This window comes from Rhinolophus ferrumequinum, chromosome 10, assembly GCF_004115265.2.
Source record: "Rhinolophus ferrumequinum isolate MPI-CBG mRhiFer1 chromosome 10, mRhiFer1_v1.p, whole genome shotgun sequence".
NCBI lineage: Eukaryota > Metazoa > Chordata > Mammalia > Chiroptera > Rhinolophidae > Rhinolophus > Rhinolophus ferrumequinum.
The window spans coordinates 33,851,889-33,866,515 of record NC_046293.1 but is presented as its reverse complement, the minus strand read 5'-3'; the positions used below and the strand labels follow the sequence as shown (position 1 = coordinate 33,866,515).

The 14,627-nt window shown below is 35.1% G+C and overlaps 1 protein-coding gene across 7 annotated transcripts in view; it reads left to right on the top strand.

The window, feature by feature from the left end:
- ABCC9 (ATP binding cassette subfamily C member 9) overlaps window positions 1-14,627 on the top strand; it is a 106,466-nt gene that overhangs the window by 61,072 nt on the left and 30,767 nt on the right. For all 7 annotated transcript variants that reach the window (XM_033118187.1, XM_033118184.1, XM_033118183.1 and 4 more), the window contains 8 exons: window positions 207-344; window positions 490-615; window positions 3,724-3,820; window positions 6,131-6,360; window positions 7,059-7,207; window positions 7,432-7,501; window positions 9,543-9,700; window positions 13,292-13,384. In XM_033118187.1, the coding sequence (XP_032974078.1) occupies window positions 207-344; window positions 490-615; window positions 3,724-3,820; window positions 6,131-6,360; window positions 7,059-7,207; window positions 7,432-7,501; window positions 9,543-9,700; window positions 13,292-13,384 (1,061 nt within the window). The remainder of the gene's footprint in view (window positions 1-206; window positions 345-489; window positions 616-3,723; window positions 3,821-6,130; window positions 6,361-7,058; window positions 7,208-7,431; window positions 7,502-9,542; window positions 9,701-13,291; window positions 13,385-14,627) is intronic.

Sequence of the window (14,627 nt, the reverse complement as noted above, 5' to 3'; positions counted from 1 at the left end):
AAAAATTTTAAGGTGAAAGAGAAAATAAAAACATCATTTTAATTTAATTTTTCTGATAATTTAAAGTTATATGAAATCTGTTTTTTTATAAATTGGATTTGAGGGATAATTTTTCCTTTGTTATTTATATTCCTACTTTCTAGAGGAATTAAGTTACATAAAGAGTATAGAAAATTTTCACCTTCTCTCCATTTTATTGGTTGTAGGATGATCCATTCTCTGCCCTGGACATTCACTTGAGTGATCACTTAATGCAGGAAGGGATTTTGAAATTTCTCCAAGATGACAAGAGGACACTCGTGCTTGTGACTCACAAATTACAGTATCTAACGCATGCTGACTGGGTGAGAGTTTAGAAGAAGTTTTATTAATTTTTATATTATAGCCATATAAATAAATAACACTAAGAAATGCTTTATGAGTGAAAGGTAATTCATTTGGCCAAATAAGAGTGTTTGTCACAATTCTGCTAATATGTGCTTTCCTTAGATCATAGCCATGAAAGATGGAAGTGTACTAAGAGAAGGGACTTTGAAGGACATTCAAACCAAAGATGTTGAGCTCTACGAACACTGGAAAACACTTATGAATCGACAAGATCAAGAATTAGAAAAGGTAATTGCTCATTGTTTAGAGGAGTTCAGAGTCCAGTTAAGAAGAGTCAGAAATATACTATATAATTATAAAACAAAATTGTAAAGAAATATTTAAATTTAATATTTGATAATGGTCCTTATTTAAAATCCAAAGTAATTGTATGTTTATACATCCTTAACAAATAGTCTACTTTGAAACTATAAAGTTTCAGTGATGTCTTTTGGATGAAGTATTGTCAGATTTTTAGAAGATTTGAATTTGAATTTGAACTATATTGCAATTATATATATGCTTAAAACTTAAACAGACTACTTGCTGAAGCAAGGTGTATCCTTAGTCTTATTTTTCCGTTCTATATCTTATTTTTTCTTATCTGTACTGTGAAAATATTTTAATTCAACACCTACAAATGGAGGAGGCTCATGGGCAAAACAAAATCCAAGATAATTTTGAAAAAAGGAACATCTGTGGGTGAAGTTGTAAAACATGTATGGGATGGAGTTAAGGATGAAAGAAGGTGATCAGAAAGAAATATAATAAAATTTTACATTTGTTTACTTTTAAGACCCACAAAGCATTTTTTACACAATCTCATTTAATTCTCACAAAATCCCAGAAATCAGAGAGAGAGAGAGAGAGAGAGATAGAGAGAGAGGGAGAGAGAGAGCAAGAGCTGTTGGCTTGCTTTTATACTAATGCTACTAAGTATCACTATTAAGCAAGCCAGGAAGAAAGTCCATTAAGTTGTATTTAGATCACTAGAGGTAACATAGCTCTATAATTAACGATACATTACAGGGTTCTAAATCAGCTGAGGAGTGTGGACAGGGTAAATCCAGTTGTGAGGTGGAACAGTGGCCAGTAGAATCCAGAATGAACCATAAAGCTGCCCAGACTCCGCACCTGGGGGTGAAGGGAGGGTACTGCCACCTAGGGGAGGACGAGCATCTGAATTCATCTGAAACCAAGGAGAGTCACACTGTGGGGAGGAGACCACTAGAACACCTTGGGGAAGTGTTTGTAGCAACAACTTCTTTTTTAATTTATGTGGCAGGATCAGGTGTTTGCCTAGAGCACTGGTTCTCAACTTAGGTCAATTTTGCCATCTAGGGGACACTTGGCAAGATCTAGAGACATTTTTGAATGTCTTGACTAGGGGGTAGGTGGTACTGGCTTCTAATGAGTTGGAGACAGGGATGCTGTTATAAACATCCTACAGTGCATAGGACAGCCCGAACAACTTATCTGGCCCAAAGTGGCAATAGTGCCAAGACTGAGCAAGGCTGTCCAGAGCTGGAACAGATCAAGCAAGCCGAGAAAGAAGGTGAAGGAAACTAACGGACCCACAAAACATTCTGTCACAGAGCTTTAGACAGAACTGTTAGATGAAGGGTTAAGGGGTAAACAGAAAGGAATCTGTTAAAATGATAGTAATGAAAACTCTAAGATGGAGAAAGAGATAACCTTTCAGCTGATTTAAACATTATTAAAAATTGTACCTTGGATGGCATCAACCATTATCGTCATGTTATTAAGCAAAACAAACTCGCATCATTTGATATTTCCTTCCCCAGCCCCAAGTCCTCAACTTGATCTGACCCATAACAGGCATTCAGTAAATATTTATTGGATAAATGAAACTCAATCCATATTTACTTAATCCAAATGTCAACACGATTTAAAATATTTAACCTGAGGTGAGCCTAATATGAGTATTTACTTATAAGAAAAATTATTTTAAGGATTTTGTTTTTAAATGTCTACGAGCTGTTGCATCTTTTGCTCACACAGCATGGAGGTTGAGCAAGACCCACATCTTCTATTTTTCAATGTGCAGGTTCATGTTATTTCATTATACTATTCCCAAAGGTTCGGGTGCTCTTTAATTGTGTGTTTACTAAATCTCATGTACAAATGTTTTCATATCATTAGGCAAAATTAAAAGCTGATGTGAAGTTGTTTCTGAAAAAAAAATACTATTTTGGAGACACTTTCACTTTTACTCGTGTTTAACCCAAAATCTGGAAGCAATAGAGCCTTCTAGAATACAAAGTCTCCTGAATCACACATGTAATATGAGCCTAAATAAATAAATAAAACCCAAACCAAAATCACTGTCTAGAGACTGATCACTTCAAAGGTTTATTGGTTCATTGGTGTAACAAACTGCAATTTTTTTTTTTTTTTTGTACCAGCATATACAGGAAAGCCTCAAATTACCATAGATTCCAAAAGCTTGTGGGTCTGTTGTTTGGAACTCAGAATTCATTTCCCCACAGAAAAAGGATATGGTTAGTTCTCCAGAATGTCCCGCAGAAACTGATTTAACGTATAATGTAACATAATGCTGCTCCAGTTTGGAGGTGGGGGGTGGGGTGGTGGTGGTGGTGCAAGGGTGTTGGAAACAGAGTGGAGAAAACAAAATGCTTTTCTTTTCTTGAGCACAGGACAAGTCTGGAGCAACGCTTAAAAATTTGTAGTTTGTTTTTGGCACCTTTCCTTTGTCTTTCTGCATATATCTCCCTCCTAGGTCTTTTTCCTAAACTACGAGACACCTAAGTACCCTCATTTTCCATTTGCTCAAAATTACCTCTATTCTTTCGATTTCTGTTGAAGTCCCTTTCTTTTGTGCAGCCAGCTTAGTGAGATGCCAAAGAAACTCATTCTGATTTAATAATGCATAATAGTGGATAACTGTTATAGTGCTTCAACAAGTTTAGAACTATATGTATTTTAAAGGAATATATTTGTTAATATAAAGAAATCTTTAGTCGGAGAAATTACAAGGAGAAAGTGATGTAAAATGAAACAAGTGTCAGTGGTGGAACTCCACTTTATGGCAGGGGGAGTTGTGTTCCCCCCTCCCCCGAAGCTTCATCGTATAGTTAGTACTCTTTCAGGCTTCTTCCTGCTCTGCACCTCTTAGCTCTGAAGCACTTCCTACAAACCTCAGGCATGTGCCACAACCACTCCTATAACAGGAGTTGTGGATCTCTAGAGGGAGCAGAGAGCCCAGACTGGTAAAGGTAACTCACTATCCGTATGTGTGGGTAGGTCACTGACTGGTAAGTCAAAACCTTCCTGTGGCAATGAGCTCCTTGAATGATAGCACAATGTTTGCTGTAGGATATGGAAGCTGACCAAACAACTTTAGAGAGGAAAACTCTCCGAAGAGCCATGTATTCAAGAGAGGCCAAAGCCCAAATGGAAGATGAAGATGAAGGTAGATCTTTTTCTTATATCTATCTGAAACAGTCAAATGGGTAATAGGACGTGAGGGCTTTACCTTGGCAATTGATGCATAAATGTGCCACTGAGGAATAACAAGCCACTTTGCAGGGGTGAAAAGATCTAAATCGAATACATACTACTGAAAATGAAAGGAATAGGAGTGAAGGAAAGCTGTATCTAATCAATCAATAGGCATCTGAGGATTTTCCCATAGTGTGTCTTAGTATATTTGTACAATGTGTGAGAGAGTGGAAAGGAAAAAGCAGTAGGTTGTAAATGAATCTGGACCCTTGTTCAGATAAACTGGAAAGGTCTATTATAATGACCAAATCAAGTTATTAATAAGTGTCAGTCCTTCAGGAATAAACAATAGATGGGGAATCGGAGATAATACTGTTTTGAAATATACTTGAATCAATGGGGTTTCATGACAATATAGCAATGAAAAATAAGATAATTAGAAAGGCATTTGTTATGTTATGGCTTTTCCTGGGGGATAAGAGGGAGAAAAACATATAGAGGGAAAAAAAGATTCACTGGAAATTTGAGGAATGAGATGAAATAATAACATTGCCTTGGCATTAATAGTCAATAAGTTTGTGAGATAAATCACACTTAAGTCCACATTTAATCACAGAATAAATACACTACATTTCATTTTTCCTATATGGTTTTTGCTCTAAGGCTGCATTTTTACAAGCCAATTAAGAAACAGAAAATTATTTCAAGACAAAAAAAACACCAAAACATGCTGCCTTTATGTTTTAGATTATAGCTATTCAGTGTTTCAACAAATACGGAGTGAATGAATGAATGGATTTTGCACTTCAATTTGTTACATTTAAAAATGTCTTTAAAGAATGTTTGGTGACATCCGCCTCTAGAATTCTAAACCAATTATTTCTAATGCACACTGAAGTGGAGTCGTGCCCAACTATTCTCTCCAGTGCTCCAGTGGTGAGCATACCCCTTGAGATGTTGACTCTGCCCTAGGCTTGCTGTGTTAATCCATTTTCTCAGGTATAAAATAAGATAAAAATATTTTCCTTACAGAGGAATATGAAATAGTGTATATGCAATTGCCCAGTACGGTACATATGATCTATTAGGTTACTGTGCCTGGTCCTATCAGTATGTCTGTTCAAGCCACCAGGAACAGAAGAATAAAACGTAGTTGTACATATTGTTTCTACTGCTTCCCATTAGCCAGTTCAGTTCATCACATGGATAGATTAGGTCCTGGGAAAGGGCAAAATGTTGTCTTTAGCTGAGCACAAGGAAGTTTTCAATTAATATGGAAACAGAAAGTGGTATTGGGGAGACAGCTAGTAGTCTGCCAGTGTCCACCTCTTTGAACCCATTCTTTCCAAAAGAGAGGTTATATGTGTGTGACCTGTTCATTTACTGTATCCAGCTCAAATATTAGGATCCTTGGTTGTGCTTAGTCTATCCATCATATCCATATTTAGATCTCTGTGGTTCGATAACCTATAAACCAAAGACAAGTTGTCTGTCCTTTCTGCTCACACCTACTAACTGTGCAGTAGTGGTGTGTATACGGGGTAACTGAGATGAAAAGTGCCTTTGGAAAAGGAAAGAATGGGAAACACACAACAGTCACTGGGCTATCCAAATTAGCAAGTTTTGCTGGTCAGGAAAAGCCAAAATTTCCTGTCCTCGTAATGGAGTATGTTATTAGGACAGACGTCTTGGTGTTTCCAGATGGTTTAAACGTCTGAGCTGAGCTCCCTGCCCACTGTTTTCTGTGGCTCCTGGCTTTGCTCTCTGGAAGTTTTCTCCTTGCCCATGCTCTGCCACGACCACATTAAAAATGGGCCATAGAGAGCATGGATCATGCCAACTTAGGCTATGGAAAAATTTCAGAGCCTCTTTCTTCCTGGTGCAGTTTTACAAATTCAGAAATTTAGAGTTCAAAGAATTACATGTAAATATTTTTAGGCCAGGCATGTGGTTTTACTGGCAACACAATTCCTTCAGTAACCTAGTGAACTTCTAGTCTATGATTCCAGTCAATTTGATGTGTAATAAATCAGCAAATTATAGCATCCAGACATAGATTTTATGATTATTTTTTCACTAACTCATTCATTCATTCACTTATTCATTTTCATCTATTTTTTTAAAAACGAAGTTTTCTCTGCTGAGGGCATTCAAATTTTCTAAGACTCATACTTGTATTTCTATAAATTTGAGGGAGATTTTTGTATGCTTTTTTGTGGGATAATACAAATTCTATCTACCTGTTGCCCATCTGAAGCTTAAACAAGTGTTTTGTATGCAGAGGAAGAAGAGGAGGAAGATGACGATGACAATATGTCCACTGTAATGAGGCTGAGAACTAAAATGCCGTGGAAAACCTGTTGGCGGTACCTCACTTCTGGAGGGTTCTTTTTGCTCTTCCTGATGATTTTCTCAAAGCTTTTGAAGCATTCAGTCATCGTAGCTATAGATTACTGGCTGGCCACATGGACATCGGAGTACAGTATAAACAGTACTGGGAAAGCTGATCAGGTATGGTGAGTTCTGTTTTTAAATCATCCAGGAAATGTTCAGATTAACAGTGATACCCTTTTATCTAGTGACATACTAATAGCCCAAATGTTACAGGACTTTTGTAGTGATTCAGTAATCTAATTAGAATAGGACCTGAAACAGAATAAACTTTCAGAATGGAATCTATCATTATCACTTTAATTTTTTAAAGTTTATCATAGAAACATTTAAAGGTAATATTTGGATTTGGATTCAAGGGACTTATACACACATGACGTACACATGCGCGCACACGCATGTGTGTGTATGTGTATGTGTGTGTATAACATACACACGGGGACTGTTGTTGTTGTAGTGAAGGTCTTTGATGTTTAACTACCTATACCAGTGAATTAGCTATTCATTCTGAGATTATGGATAAAAAGAATGAACTCTACAATATAGAAAGCCAAGAATATTTCAAACCTGAAAACAGACTCTGAGCTTCATCTGTCCCTATGCAAACCTTGAAAGCAAGTGAAGGAGGTAAATGGGGACTTGGCCTTAGGATTATGGTAGGGTTTCTTCTCCAAGTCTCCAAAACCTGTACTCCTTCAACTGTAAGCGATGCCAGATATTGAAGTTGACAATATTGTCTGACTTTGATATTTCACGTTCTAGTAAGAAAAAACTCAAATGATTATTTCATCTGTGCTTTTGTGTTGGTTGCTTTTTAGACCTACTATGTGGCTGGATTTAGCATACTTTGTGGAGCAGGTATTTTCCTCTGCCTTGTTACATCCCTCACTGTAGAATGGATGGGTCTCACAGCTGCAAAAAATCTTCACCACAACCTCCTCAATAAGATAATTCTTGGACCAATAAGGTAAAAAACAAAAACAAAAAAGTTATCTCTTACTCCCACACACAAAATCATAAAAACATACACTTTTAAATTGAAGCGAAATGTGAAATTTTAAAGAATTTATTAAGTCCTTGAGCAAATGAATAGGGACCTTCTTGTTTTCATGACTCCCAGATGTCCATTAATACTGCTCAGGTTACAGATAGTTTAGTGTTATCATACATTCCAATCTGTTTATTGCCTAGATTCTTTGATACCACACCCCTGGGACTGATTCTCAACCGCTTTTCAGCTGATACAAATATCATTGATCAGGTAAGTGCCTAAGTTACTTCCAAGTTCAAAAATAAATTTCCTAGTTAAGCTAAATAATGTTTTGAGGTAAACCATGATTCCTGTTAACAATAGAGGATTTCTAAAACTTAAATGAAAGCCTATTTGCATTCTTAATAATATTATATGCCTAAATGATTTCTAGAATAAAATCTTTAAGGAAATAATTCAAAATAATTTATGCATGTAGAAGTGAATGCTTAGAGACTTAACATGAATAAAGAACAATAGCAAAGAATAAACTGACGTTTAAATTTTTTTAAGAGAAAGGAATGATTTTGTTCAGTGTTGTACCTTTATTCACAGTAAAGTTTTTAAAAGTTTAACATTTATCCAGAGTGTCTCCCAGAGTAAAGGACGGAATGCCAAGCTTAAATGTGCTTTACTTTTATTCAATTGGCTCTTGAATGAGAAAAACTAGATGGTGTGATATTTTAGGAATATTCAAAGGATGCCCATTTTAGTCTTAGATCCTTAGGCCTCTAGAAGTTTGTCCTGAAATTAAAGACCTCAGGCTCTGAAATTGAATCACTCTGAGAACAGACCCCTTAGGATGAGAGAGAAAGGAATCCACTGAATCCAGTCTTGCCTTTTCTGATTTTCTAGAGTGGCCTTAGGACCACCTAAATTACCCTCAATTTAGAAAAAGAGTGCTTGATGCATGCAGCTGACTAAAACGTATGCCGAAAAGTATTGATGTTTTTATGGCATTGATGCATCTAAAACACTTCAAAAGGAATACATATTGAAAAAGGAGAGACAAACAGTCCTTATTTGGAAGATGATACGATTCCACCTAGAGATTTCAAAACAATTAGTACAATAAAAAAATCAATTAATTCAGTGAAGTCAATAGTTCTGCATAAGACATATGATATAAAAGTAATAACTTTCTGTACAGCAATTAAAAAATTAAGTGAAAAATAAATTCCGCTTGTAACAACAAAAACTGTAAAAGTAGAAATAAATCTAATGTTAAGAGATGCAACAATCCTGGAAATCATAAAAATCCTGTATATACAGAGAGAATTTCCCTATCAGACACCTACAAAATACTATAAAATTGAAACACTCTGGTGATTATAGAAAACTAGTAGATGAAAAGAACAAACTGGAGAATTAAAAAACACCAGCATATATAGAGATTTAATATAGGATAAATGTGGTACCTTGAATCAGTAAGAAAAGGATTATTTTTTTCAATAAAGGATGGTGGGTTAACTAGCTATCTATAAAATACAAAGCAAATATATATGGAATAAAGATGGCCATATAAAAACATAAAACTATAAAGTAAATTATAGGAGATTAGTTTTGGAATTTTGTGGTTAGAAAGTTTTTTTTAAGTAAAACACAAAACTCAGAAACGGTCATGGAAAACACCAACAGAAATGACTGCATAAAATTTTAAACTTCCATTTGTGTAAAGGCATCAATGACAAATTTAAAATATAATAGGTTAGCTGGGAGAAAAACTAGCAACATATGTAAAGAAAGAGGATAAACATCCATAATATATAAAGAGAAACTAAAAATCAATAAGGAAGATAAATAATCCAATCAAAACATGCGAAAGATCTGAGCAAGCAATTACAGAAAATTAATATAAATGTCTTACAGTAGAGGAATAGCTAAATATGTTTGATACTGTGCAGCCATTAAAAAGAAAAGGATTTGTATATAGTGGCATAGGAAGATTTATAATCTGTCTTGTTCAGTAAAATAAAACAAGCACATGGACAAATAAGATTTATAGCATAGTGCCATTTATATAAAATCCTTAAGATAAATAGGTAGGTAGATAACTGATGATAAGTAGATCAGTAGACAGTTGGATAAATATACTAACCTACAGGAAGTGAATGAAGTGGAAGGACTGAAGAATTGCTTACAATAAAAAGGTTTAGAGATGACTTGTGTAACTATATAACTTAACATTAATATAAAAAGAGTATTTTGTTGCATCGTAACCAATGTTTTATTCGAGTTAAAACACTTTCCTTTCAAACTACCTTCTTGATAGCACATCCCTCCGACTTTGGAATCTCTCACTCGCTCAACACTGCTCTGCCTGTCTGCCATCGGCATGATTTCTTATGCCACCCCTGTGTTCCTGGTCGCTCTTGTGCCTCTTGGGGTTGCCTTTTATTTTATCCAGAAGTACTTCCGAGTGGCCTCTAAGTAAGTAAGACATTGTTCTATTTATCTTTAAAAGCCTATACACTTGATTTACTGTGATCCAGATTTGCTGTAGTGTTTTTCAAGATAAGGTATGGAATTTGGAAATGCAACCTATTTTTAACGTGATGAAACCTATCCTGATATTATGTTTCATTTGGAGATCTATTATAAATGTTCCTGTAATTGGTTGTCCGAGCCTTGCATAGCCCTCCCTGGACATATATTAACACATGGATTGACCTATTGAGTTGTGAGTCCACAGACTGTGCCAAAGTTTTCATTCCATGGTCCTTGCTCTGAACATGGCATTGACAGAAAATATACGAAATTAAATACAGTCCCAAAGGATAAGTTATTTAATATCATTATATTCAACATGTGGAAGAAAACAAGGCAAAATATTTTTAAATGCTTAAAATATATCCTCAAAAAAGAAAAAAGCACACTAGAAGTAAAAAAAGGTTAAAAAGATAAATCAGAATGGTGACTATAAAAGCAGATAATCTTGACTGTCTGAAGGGAGTGTTGTAACTTTAAGAGATTGGAAACTTTCAGATTGGAACATTAAACATGCAATTGAGTATCCAGCCAAATCACTAAAAGATAGCCATGAATTTTAAATTCTTCTATTAATATAGTATTTGTCATTTGCTGAGATGTTGAACATTTAAATGAAGCCAGTCATTTTGAAATTTCCAGTTTAACTTTGAAGCCCTGCTATAAATTGTTCAGTAAATGTTAAATCATTACAATAATCACATTATTTCAACAATCACTAATAAGCATTTTCTGTGTTGCAAATAATTTGGTATGCCATGTGGCAGATAAAGAAATCAGCATGACATCAACATGATAAAAACCTGTTGTCAAGAAACAGACTCTTGGAAAGATAAAACATATATAAAGTAACTCTCACATGTGAATTAAGTGCTGGAATAGGAAGGCAGATATTGAGTTTATTCAATAAACTAAAAATATTTAATAGGACGTGAGTGCAGGGAAGATGAAGAAAACTCAGGGAAGGTAACAAGAAAAAGCAAGATTATAGTTGGGAGCCTCTGAATATATCATACAACATTTCTTAATTTAAAAAGTATAGTTGTTTCTCCCTCACGGCTATGAATTAGGTAGGGTCCTTCAAATGTTAGGGATCTAGATTAAATCTTGAGTGCTTTTTCATCCCCAGCCTCATCCCCTTTTCTTATACCAAACTTGGACCAAAAGGGAGAGAGTAGCTATCACATTCATTCTTTCAATTTTTCTGGTGTTATTGTTGATGATGCTTGCTAGAGGGACAAAAAAGTTTAATTACTTCATTTCTGCTGGCTGTTTCCAAATCTACCCTTGCCTTCTCACCACTAAATTAAACAGTCATGTCTTATTTCATTCAATCACATACTTATTTGGGCCTATTTTTGCCTTTTAGCAATACAAATTGAGTGCAAAGGGTAGGCAAATGGTCCTAGTACATTATTTTGAATTATGAATTCTGTTCATTGTAAGTTAGGTTAACCTGTTAACACTGGTAATAAGCAACTAAAATACAGAAGTGTATGACCATTTTTGAAGAATTAACATTGATAATAGATTATAAGCCAGTCTTATTTGAAATCTCACAAATAAAAAAAAAAACTCTTCTAAATGTTGAGGCTCTGAAGGACTCAGCCATTTTGGAAAGCTCAGGCAAATTAACTGACTATTTTATAAACACCAAAGAACATTCAAACAGGGTGAAATGCTACAGGAAATGCCACGATATTTTGAATATTTGAAATCAAAGATCTAATGTGTAGTTAGCTCTTGTACGTAAGTGTTTTCCTACTTACAAGAATACAAGATCAAGCTGTACCCTCACCTTTTTGGTTTCCCAAAATACAGTTCTATAAACAAAGGTATCTCCTCCCTAATTTTTCTCCTTCACTACAAACCTCAATGTAGTGACCACCTGTTGCTTGTGTCAAAGTTACAAATAGCCACTTAGTTTTGTTTAAAAATAGCAGACTAGTCACATTCCTTCATATTCATTCTCCTCCACTCTCTCATCCCTTCCCCTCATCTGCAGTTCCTGAAATGACCAAATCCATTTTAAAAATTCAAAAAAGACTTTGCATTTGTTTGTGAGACTACACAGGCAGCCCAGAATGGCCTAAATTGATTGTTGAAGATTATATGGAACCGTGGAATCAGTTCATTTGAAGCGAATGTCAGTGTCGCTACTCTAATTCCCTCCACCTCAAAGACCTACAGAAAGGCAGAAAATAAGCCTGAAAAGATAAAAAAAAAAAAAGAAAAAAAAGTAGTGTTTTGAAAACCGTGGTATAACTTTAAGCTGATCTTCTAGAAATGCTAGCCTATGTGGTTTTAAGAAAAGTTGTCAGGAGTATGCATCTTTATGAAAAGGGAGAGATTCAGGCATTGGTCCACCAAACATTCATTAAACATTTTTAAGAAAGGAAAAAAAACTGTATTAAAATTGTAATGAAATGAATGACGCTAGCATTCATTTGATTCAGGCCATCTTTTGAGCGAACGTCATACTACACATTGCTACATACTTCAATTCAACTTCGAAAAGTAATACATAGATAACATCTCTTAAAATGTGTATACATTTTTTTGGCACCCCTGGTATATATTCCTTGGAGGACCTGTGAATAGAAGTTCCATGAAGTCAAGGATACAATCTCATTATGGCCAAAGCCAAACTTACTGTCTTTTTCTCCAAATACCTTTATTCTGGTCCCCCACCCTGGTAATAGCCCTGTCATTTTCCAAGTCTGCAAGCCATATTTGACTCTTCTCTCTTATTCACCTTCACAACTATTTTACTGTAGCAGTTTAGAAGGCTATTTCTAGTAAACTGTCTTATAGTCCTCCCCTTATTTTAAATCTCACCAGCATCACACTAATTCAGAACTTTAAAAATGTCTCTTACATAGACTATCCTAACCCACTCTTTCATTCTTTCATCCTTTACACTGTCTCACAAGCAATGTTGCTTAAGCACAGCTCTGATCATTTTATTTCTAGTCTTCAGTGATTTTTTCCCTGCTAACCCAGGATCCTCTACCACTGAGTCCCACCTCTCCTTTATGTAGCTTTTTCCCCTACAACACCCCTGAAGGATTCTGGGAACCAGCTAGATGGAACTTGCCAGATTCTTTGGTCTCCTGTGCTTGCTCTTGTTGTTCCCTTAGCTGGAATGCACTACTTCTTGTCTGTTTGGTTGAAGCCTGCCTTATGTTTAAGGTTTGGCCTAAATTCCACATGCTCAAAAAATATATACGAGTATATTACCCATCTCCTACACATGAATTATTGCCCATTTTTTTGTGTCGTCATAACAGTTTACTTTAGCTGTTATACAAAGCTGGTATTTTTGTACAACACGTTATATTCAGCCTGGACCTATATTCATTATGTGCCATCTTTCTATTCCTCTTTAGACTGTAAGTTGTTGAAGTTTTTGTTAATTGGGTGCGAGAGGAATATAGTTACAATGACAAATAATAACCTTAATTTAGAACGAACATGGTGGTCTTTGAGCCTGAAGGCATCTGAAGTTTATTTTTGCACTTCTCTGTGTTCTAGGGACCTCCAGGAGCTTGACGATAGTACCCAGCTCCCTCTGCTTTGCCACTTCTCAGAAACAGCTGAAGGACTCACCACCATTCGGGCATTTAGGTGAGTAAACATGTTTTCATTTTGTCGATTAGGCAATTATATTATCAACAAATATTTATCTACAAATAATCATAATCGCTACCATTTTTTTGGATACACACTGTGTCTGTGGCAGTATTCTAAATTAGAAGTAAGAAAATTAGGCAATAAATGAGCAGTGTTAGAGTTTAATCACCTGACATTTTAACAAGAATAAAGAAAGAATGAAGCACCACATTGGAAAGATACTAGCTGTGTGATTTAGACCAGACTTTTAAATTCCCTAGGCTCATTTTCCTCACCTTCGAAATGGCAAAATCGATTTTGGTTTTTAGGGTCATTGAACTAATTGCTATAATGTATATAATGCATTAATCACAGTGACTAGCAAAGAGGCACCCAAAAAAACAAGTTAAAAAATGTATTAATAATAAAAAAATATTATTATGCCAAAGTTATTTTAGGACTTAATCATTTTTTTTAATGTTGGTAAACAGAATAATATCCCAAGCTTTTGATCAAAAAATTTTAATACTCAAAATTTTTTTTTAACACTCAAAGAATTTTTTTAACACTCAAAAAATTACCTGGTCCTGTTATCCCTGTTTAAGTAAATCAGAAAAGAAGTTTGCCTCACTGAATATTTCATTTAATCTAGAAAATTCACATCTTAATTAAAGTATTATATCTTTCTTTAACCCCAAATGCAAATGTGTATTGATTTTAATCAGGGATTTTTATAACCTAAGAAATATGTATATTATTGTATACATAATTGAGTCAAAAAATATAATATAAAGATAGAACCATCCACAACACGTATCCCAGAATTTTTATACCAATCTAGATAGGTTTCATCATGAAGCATTCATGTATTCTGCAGTGGTATGTTTTCCCATCAGAGTGTGCAATGTCTTTTATTAGATGTGACTAAACTATTGATTGATATTGAATGTAGATATTAAGACAAAATTTATATTTAATAGTCGCCAGCATAAGTATACCACATTAAAGATTACGTTTTTCACCAAACAAGTCTTTTCAAGCGAGTCTAGTTAAGTATTGAACTTATGCAAGGCACTCCTCTTGCTGTGTCTGTATAAAGACTGCAAAGACATGGCCCTTCATTTCCACCCGAGATAAATGCCACAAAGAAAATGGACAGTATAACATGGTAGGTGGGGGGAAGCAGTGGATTCAGGCCAGCTGGTCGGTGGATCAGCAGGAAGTTGATGGGTTCAACATATCGCAGCCTCTATTTTCT